The sequence below is a fragment of the Pterocles gutturalis genome, unplaced genomic scaffold, assembly GCF_000699245.1.
Source record: "Pterocles gutturalis isolate BGI_N339 unplaced genomic scaffold, ASM69924v1 scaffold47260, whole genome shotgun sequence".
NCBI lineage: Eukaryota > Metazoa > Chordata > Aves > Pterocliformes > Pteroclidae > Pterocles > Pterocles gutturalis.
Window position 1 is genome coordinate 8,093 of NW_010145082.1, and position 9,163 is coordinate 17,255.

At 39.6% G+C, this 9,163-nt stretch overlaps 1 protein-coding gene across 1 annotated transcript in view; it reads left to right on the plus strand.

Moving 5' to 3' along the window:
• The window catches only part of XK (X-linked Kx blood group), a gene marked incomplete at its 5' end in the record, with an annotated part of 7,132 nt that extends 198 nt beyond the window's left edge, over positions 1-6,934 (plus strand). Inside the window, 2 exon segments of the mRNA XM_010085275.1 lie at positions 1-81; positions 6,108-6,934. The exon segment at positions 1-81 is cut by the window's left edge and continues 31 nt beyond it. Of these exon segments, the coding sequence (XP_010083577.1) occupies positions 1-81; positions 6,108-6,934 (908 nt within the window).
• Positions 6,935-9,163: the final 2,229 nt, after the last annotated feature.

Here is a 9,163-nt window from a genome sequence, read left to right on the forward strand (position 1 = left end):
AGGCGTTCCTCGGCTCAGCGCCCCAGCTCACGCTCCAGCTCTACATCTGTGTCCTGCAGCAGGAGATCACGGCTGCCAGAAGTAGGTAGAGCTGTTTGTTATCACCTCCATATTTTGGTGGGAGGGAGAGGAGAAGGGTCAGCAGTCACATACTTGCCTCGGGCAAGTACTAAACATATTGCAATGGGTTTTATCTCCCTGATGGCTTTTTGATGGTGATGTTGCTCTCAAGTTTATCTATAACATAATCTTTTAGACTATGATGCTTCCTGTAGTATACTTGGGTTGCTATAAAAACATTAATTTGATAAGTGATCATTATGGCATGAGAGGGAGGCAGCTGGAGGGACTAAGCTGTCTTTGTGAAGTTTCCTCTATTCCATTTTGGTTTGTGAGCAAACATTATGGAAAATTCCTTGGGGTACAGCACAGGGCATGTTTTGCCATGCTGCATTAAGGAAGGTGTACTTTCAGGAATGCAGTTTCAAATATGGACTGAGGATGTGAACTGTCTTTACTTATGCCAGACTGAATTTGGAATCAAAAGGCAGGACTCATTAAGCTGGTGGGCAAATGTGGCCATCTCATCTCTGGACCCAAGCTGTTAAGCCTTCGCTTAGCAGTGCTGCACCACACAGACTTACCAGGACACGTCTCTTACTGTGGGACTCCGTATCTTGCTCCATGATGTGTTACAGCTCCTTGAAAAAATAAGTCTTGATTTGCTGGCTGGCTGCTACATGAAGAACCTGCTCCAGTGGGTTGTGGGGCAACCAGCTTTTCAGCCTAAGAAAGGACTTTGGCACCTATGTGAACTGGTGGTGTGCTTCCACTGAAACACAAAATAGCTTTTGTTGTATTTCCAAGGCCCTGAGAGCCCAGGGATTTTTACCAGCTTCGCAGCTAGGGAGGTCGAGGTTAGGGTGACGTGTTGGGAATCTGAACATTTTTGTCAGTTCTGGTGCCTTGGTTGGCAGTGTACCAAGGTGAGGAACTAAGATTTTTGGACAAGCCTTTATAATAACGTCAGGGTTCTCCCATCAACTAGGGGAATGAAAAGCTTTAGTATACCAAAGGGTGAGTCAGCACATAAGGATATTAAAACAGGTTAAATTCTTTATAAAAAATTACTTGTTTAAGGTCATAGCAGTAGTTACTTGAAAGACATTACTCCTGACAGTTTCTGAGTACTTCACAGCTAAGGTATGCTCTTCGAATAACCATGGCATCTGTGACATGGGATGAGAACAAACAGATGAATCCTTTGTGGAGCGGTGCAATTAGCAAAATATCCAATCACTTCACTGCAGATGACATTTGCTTGAGAAAGGTCACCTTTTAATTGTATTTCTTCTGTTACTGGTGTTGACTCTACTGGTGCTGATTGCCAAGGAGAAGCACTGTGTTCCAGATGATTAGAGAAATGCATATTTAATAACGATCTGTAACACCCTATTACTTCTGGCTTTTATCAGTCACTGCTGAGAAAAATTCTGAATCACAGACTGATCGGTGACCTTTTGTGGGCGAAGTGAAGTTAAACAACCAGAGATTAGATGGCTCACCAGGGAGTTCAGTGGACCCACCAGCAAATGCAGTAGTAGTCATCTCGTGTCTCCCAGGAGCCATCTTGAAAGCAGGTATAATTGTAAAATACAGAAAGTAAAAGAAAAAAAAAAAAAGTGGTTTGTTTGTTTGGTTTTTTTTCCTTAATCTGTGATGTCTGTTAGAGGTCATTCATCAGAAAAAACAAGAGTACCACCCACATTCCTCTTGTGTGTATTTTACCTTCTGAAATACTGAAACTTTCTGACAGTCTCTTTAGCCAGCTTATTTCTGCAGTTGTATCTTTTGTCCACCAGTATTATTCAGCCTCCAGAGTAAATGGGAAAGATGCATAGCACAGTTTCAGCTTGTTGTTTGTTATTGGTATATGGGGATTCTCATATATAGGGGCATGACTTCAAACTTTTGATCTTGCAGCATCATCAAAGTAATTTAACAGCCAGTCCAGCTCTTCTGACACGTTTCGGATGTCTTCAACTTCCCTGTTCTTTGACAGTGGTTCTCCAAAGTACATGCTCTTTTCCATTTGTCTCTGTTATAATTAGCACTGTCATCTTCTTGTATTTTAATTTCCACATTTTTTTTTTCTTGTCTCCTTATCAGTCTCTTTATTTTTCTGGATTCCAACACTACCTTGTCTGTTATTCTGTGTAAATTCTGCTTGATCAGTGGTAATGAGGTCAGTGTCACCCGTGAACCTAGAGATGCTACACAGCATGGTTTGTCCCTTTCAGATCTGTTTGAAAGTCATTATTGCTTCCAGCATTGAATTGAACGGTTCTGAAAAGAGCATACATCCTTGCTTAGCCCGTTGTCAACCAGAGCCATGCTGCATCTTTTGTGTGTATTTTATGGCAATCATTAATTTCTCTGGATGTTTTCTTCTGGATTACCAGATTCTTGCCAGTGTCTGGCATTCTCTAAAATTGTCATTTCACTGTCTGCCAAGAATGTAAGATCAAGAGAATTAAAGGGAATTGCAAAAGCACAACAAAGCCTCTAGGCTAGTGATGGAAGACATACAGCTTCAGTGACTGCTTAGCATGAAACATATAGAAATGTTGGATGAAATGCAACATTGGTAACCCACGTGTAATAACCTATATCCGAGTCCTAGTTCTAGACATGCAGCTCTTTCTTTGGTTACAACATAACTGGGAAGGAGTTCCTAAGCTGTTATTGTATGAAGTGCCCAGTCTGTAATTGCCACTCCCAGAACAGATGCCAAAGGATGTGTGTTTGGGCTTCACCCTGTACTAAATGCTTCAGCACCTGTCAGTATGATGCATTGCTTTAGAGGCAGTGATAACCTTGCTTTGAAGAGGTGGCTGATGCAGGCTCATCACTTACTCACTGCTGGACAGCTATCAGGACCTCCTCACTTAGGTGGTAACCACCTGGAGAAGCACAAGGCCAGGAGGTGCCAAAAAGGCCTGAGCTAGCATTAATTACAAAAACAGCTAGCTGGAGATGGGGGATGTGTGACCTGGCCTCTTACCCTTGAAAAAGGGCCAGTTCTCAGTGTGTAGTATTGAGTGCGGAAGATCTGCTTCTGTTAAGAAGGGTCTTTTTGTAAGTTTAAAGTTTTTGTGCCATTAACAGCAGTCAAGGTATCTTTTTGATAAAATAATCTGAAAAGGTAGATTTCCTACCATTTAAAAATAAAATTATTCTACTGAAAAATGTATTTTTTTTAATTAAAATTTATACCAGTGACTGCCATCTTCAAGAATAAAAGCTTTGGGTTTATGATTTTCTTCAACTTGCTGGTGTTTGCAGTGTCAGTTTCCTAATGTTCATGAACTGCACTTTGTAAGTGGTGTTACCAGATACCTTAAGATGCTTCTACTGTTGCTTCTCCTCAACTCATTAAGCTTTGACCACAGAATACTTTTCTCATTGTTTGAACAACATACTTTCAGTACTTTTTGACTGTTAATAGTTGGTTTTAAGGGTTGAAATTATATCTTAAGGCAAAAAAATGTATCTAGGTGGCTTGCCCTAAGTAACAAAATAAGTGCTCTTATTTTTTAAGGGTTCTAATTATCAGTTGAGAAAATGATAGTATATACAGTAGATAACTTACAATTCTTCAGCTGAATGTAAGATTTTAGTAACAGGTGTTTGTGATGTAGCTCATCTAGTGTAGAATCCATTCTCAGCAGTTCCTGAAGTGGGAAAGACCAGGTCTTGAAAAGACCTAAGAAATAATTAAAAAACCCAACAAAGTAAAACAGTGCCTCCCTGAATGACTGTGAGTGTGCATCTCTGATTTGTAGGAGAAGTACAGCCTTCTGGGAGTAGGCAGGAAGAAGAGAAATGCCACCTTTAGGAGGACTGCTAGGGGATTTGGGACTGTTCCAGGGGAAGATAATTTGTCTTTTAAATTTTCACTTCTTTGCCTGCTCAGGATGAGTAAAAGTGACAATAACATCACCCTCCCACATATCACTTTGTGGTTGCTTCAAGACATCTTTCTCACAGACCTGAAACTGATGTTTGGACTGCAGGTTTGGTGGCAGTACTGAGCTTTTTGGAAAGGAGCAGGACTGGGCTACTGTATTAAAAGAGGGTCAGCCTGATTTGGTTTCTGTCAGTGGAGATATGCCCCTTTCAAAGACTTTAGTTTTTAAGAGAAGTTTGAGATTAATATAGAGTCCCTAAAATAAAATTGGATAATAATATGAATGTCTCAGCTTATCAAAGCAGAAAACAAGCAGAGTTCCAGGACGGCAGCACCCTGTCTCCAGTGGTTAGGTTTTTTTTGTTTCTTTAACTCTGAGAATATTCTTTTGCTTCGTTAGCTGATGAAAGTTATCTGTTCTTTCACAGTTCTAGAGCCAGCTCAAAACTACAGGGAAGATTTTGTGAAGAGCCAAGGGATATCAAGTGGTATTCTTGATCATGCTAGCTTGCTCTTCTGCTTTCAGCCAATGTTTTTCTGAGACATAACGTTTACAAATTTTCAGATCAAGTACAGTGCTGTAAGAAAGATGTTTAAAAACACCTGTTAAAAATTTAAATGTGAAACAAGCAAATACATAACCATTTTCAGAGAATATATGCACTACTAAACTGGCATGTTCAAAATTACCATATAAAATGGTAAATGTTTTTCAGCTTACTGAGTGCTATTGGAAAATTAGATACAAATAATTAATTAATTCTTCTTCAAAGTAATTCAGAGGTGTTTGAGGATCAGGGTGGTAGAGAGGTTAGCTAAAACGGTAGAGAAAATCCTGTTAGAAAATTTTTAGAGATCCTAAATACACTTGTTTCTTTCAAAGTCATGCTTAGAAATTAATAACTTTAATTGGAAAAAACCTGTGGCTATATAGTTGTAGCAAAGCAGGGAATCCAGTTCATTTGTAGGATATTGACACATAAACTAATTGAGAGCTGCAGAAAGCACTGGTTGCTAAGCATTGCAAAACTAATTGACATAATCAAGAATTCCCAATTCTGATTATTTAGTTTTGTCTGATGCAATATAATGCCCTGTAGCATGACCAGTTATCTTGGTTAGTTTCACTGAAACTCTAAAAGAAACAACTGAATCATTTTTACTGTGCTTCACACTTTGAAGTGTTCTTTGCATGGACAAAATGCTAAGACTGAAACTAGAAGTATTGACTGGGGGTACTTCACTTTGAATGCTTGTTCTATGCATCCAGGGTTCTTACATGTCTGTACCTACTCAGCAGTGAAGGTGGAGAAGACTCCCTCCTGCAGTACCAGGAAGTTTTTTCTCTACTGCTTCTAGAGGGGAAGCCAGGCAACAACTGGCATCTGCCTTAAGTTTCTGAAGAATTTAAATGCTGTGAAACCATCCTGTGAGGGAGTCTGGGTAGATCAGAGATACTGAAAATTGATCTGAATTTAAAGACATTTTTAGAAGGAGTGTTGCTTTTGAATGCATTATATAGGTACATGTGTAAGTAAAATAGATATATAGGAAAACAGTGTAGACAAGTGACCAGATATCATGTGCAAATTGTTCTGGGTTTAAATTGATTTGGCTTTCAATTTTGAGCTCCATCACAGAGCTCTTCTGTGAGCTTAGACAATTTGCTTTGACATAACAACTTAACAAGCACTGAGGTATCTGCATGCCCAAGTAACTCCAAAATGTCAGCTTTTGTTTCACAGTTCTTTATCTGTACAAAGGGAGAGTAGCACCCCTGTGCCTTGTGGAGTACTGTGAGAGTTTGAGAGCAACTTGGATACTGAGCTGTAGAATTGCCAAAGACAGTATATTTATGAACAGCCCTGGGTGGCGGGAGGAGGCAGAGACACTTGTGACTGTTAAGTGCTTTTTTCTCTTTCTAGATACTTGGAAGAGTAACAAATGGGGACCAAAACAGGAGGCAGAGTTAGAGTAAGAACCCAGAAGTGTATACAAGGAATGGGGTGTTTGTCATTACACCCTGTTGGGAATCCCCAGGAGTGCTGTGAAGACAACTACCTCTCTGCACTAGTCTGATATAATGTCTTTAATTTCTGCTAAGCTGAAGGTCCTGATTTGTCTTTTCTCTTTGTAGGTATTTTTATGATCCTTTCTCTCCTGTCAATTGTATATGGAGCCTTACGCTGCAACATCCTGGCTATTAAGATTAAGTATGATGATTACGATGTCAGCGTGAAACCTGCCGCCTACCTCTGCATATTCATGTGGAGAAGCTTTGAGATTGCTACGCGGGTTACAGTGTTGGTCCTTTTCAGTTCAGTCCTTCAAATCTGGATTCTCCCTGTTGTGCTCCTGAATTTCTTTGTTTTTTTCTTCTACCCATGGATTCTCTTCTGGCAAAGCAAGTCCCCGTTTCCTGAGAACATAGAGAAGGCACTGAGCAGGGTCGGCACTACCATCGTCTTGTGCCTTCTCACCTTCCTGTATGCTGGCATTAACATGTTCTGCTGGTCGGCAGTACAGGTGAAGCTCAATGATCCTGACTTAATTAACAAATCGCAAAATTGGTACCGACTGACTGTGTATTACATGCTGCGATTCATCGAGAATGCATTCCTCCTACTGATGTGGTACATCTATAAAACTGATATCTACCTCTATGTCTGCGCCCCGTTGTTGGTCCTGCAGCTCCTGATAGGTTACTGCATGGCTGTCCTCTTCATGTTGGTCTTCTACCAGTTCTGCCACCCGTGCAAAAAGCTTTTCTCATCCAATGTTTCTGAAGGTTTGCTGTCCTGTTTCAAGTTCCTCTGCTTTATTTGCAAGCCTCCCAAATCCACTGTACTGACGGACAAGGCAGAGGTGAAATCTCCTGAAAACACTGATGAAGCATGGAGCAGTAACAAGACAATAGATTCTCAAAAATGGAATCCTCATCAAAGTGTTTCTTCCAATGCCTAGAACAACTGGAAGAAAGTAGGTGCCTTTGGAAGGTGGCAGATTGTGTATCTTTGACATTGTGTCTTGTGGATGGGATTTCTTTCTTGCAGGTGTAGCACTGTATGATGACTGACAAGCTTACCTTTGTGGAAAACTTAGTGTATGAGTATGTGTATCTGTGTATGTCTGTGTATGGAGAGCAATCATTGTTTGCAGACTTCTGTTTCAGAGTTTTTGCACATAGGTTTATTATCATGTACTTATTTTGAAATCATTATAGAAGACATCCTTCAAAAACTGGCCTGATGCTCATCTTACTCAGGAAATCTGAGGATGGAAGGAAATGCATTTTATTTCCGATAGGATGTCATTATGGCATGCCACCCTAGCATGGAAACAGATCATAGACTTTGACTATATATTGACTGTAGCTGTGGTCTGCTTTGATTAAATTGCAGACTTTTTTATACTCTAATCAGTATAATAAGATAATACTTCTCTCTGTGGTATGAGAATTGGACTTCTACAATGCACTGTAGTCTAGGTTGCCAAGAAACAGCCAATTAGCCAGCACTAATACTGAAATGTGACTTACTGAGAATGGACAGAGGGGTTATTGGCTTTGCACTGTTTTACCCTTCATTATTTGCTGCTTGTTAGTAAGGGAATTAAATTTAATACATTAATTGTGATGTTCTGGAATAGCTCATTTTCCTGACATCATAGTTTATCTAATACTTTGTGATGTTCTGGTGTTAGGGTGGTGTTTATATAACTTTAAATATCTAGAAGTTGGGCAGGTAGTGTGAACTAGTCACATACGTGCTCTCCAGAGCACATCTCCAGGGAGTAATTCAACCCACCTGAAAATGTCCTCTGAGGTAGGTGGTATGAATTGTTCTCTGGAGACCTATTACTCAGTGTTAACCAGATGCCTTGACAATTAGGTTTGACTATCCATCTCCCTTATAGATGGCTGAAGTTAAAAAATGAGCACTACTCTGATTGCCAGGGGGTTGGTAGCACACCAAGAAGGCAACTCAGTGACTTATTATGTGGGGACAGAAGGCACTGAGTCCATTTTGAGGCTGTGGTATGTTCTGGTTAGTTTAATTTAAGTAGTTCAAAACCCTCTCACTTCTTTACCTAAGAAGTATCACAGGCTTGAAATCTGGAAGAGGAAATTGAAGTTGTTGACTTTTTCTTCTATGCACTATATCACCACAAATAAAGGTGTTTCTATATTTTGCAAGTTGCTGAGAAAGTTTTAGCAGGTGAACACCCAAGAATTTAGTGGAAATACACAAAAACAACTGTCTTTTCAAAAATTAAGTGAAAGCTTTTTGCACTTTCTTTGCTTAGCACCTTGAATTTCTTTTGGATATTACACATTATGGCTTCTAGTGGAAACAAATAATTCATGACCCAAAGCATCTCCTAGTATCCTAAGCTTAGCTTCCATCCTATCATCATGGAGGATGTGAAGTTCTTCAGTAGGGATTACATCAGCATAATTGTATTTGAAGTGTCTCAAGTTTGGGTCTGAGTAATTTATAATGAAATATGTCATATGTAATGCGGCAAAGAGCTCAGCTGTTTTTATTTTTTTCTTTACTGCACTGTAAATGAACATCTTCATACGTCAGTTTTATAATGGAGTTATGTTTTTTATTTTGCTTAATATGTGTCTCTCTGTGCTATGTGTATGTAAATCTCATTAAATTATTGGTGGGTGGTAATGGGAATTTTTGGCCTGAGCTTGCGATGGGAATGTACTTCATGTATCTGGGGAAGACACGAAACATCTCCATTCTAATTTCTCTTTCTAAGGGGCATAGAATAGTGAAGTGACTCCTTGAAGACACTACAGTATTTCTCTGCACTTCTGTATGTAGAATTACAGCATAGTATTTCTCTGTAGTTTCCTAGATGTAGAAGAGTATTTCAGATTTTTCTTTTCAGTAGTGAGTTAAAGGAGCAAGTGAGCATGTAACCCTTGCTTTCAAACCTGCAGAGTTCAGCACACAAGAGCCAAATTTTCAAGTGTTCTTAGTTAAAACTGAGTATCTGACTTTATAGTTGGATACTCATCAGTAATCAGAGAATTATGGTGGTTGCCTACCTATAGATGTACCTAGGTCTGAAATGTTTGTCTTTGGGGGGTGGGGGAGGAAAAAAGTGTCTTCATATGTGAAGTGCTTCATATCTAAAGAGAGACCTCTCAGATCCTTAAAGCAGACTTTGGACACT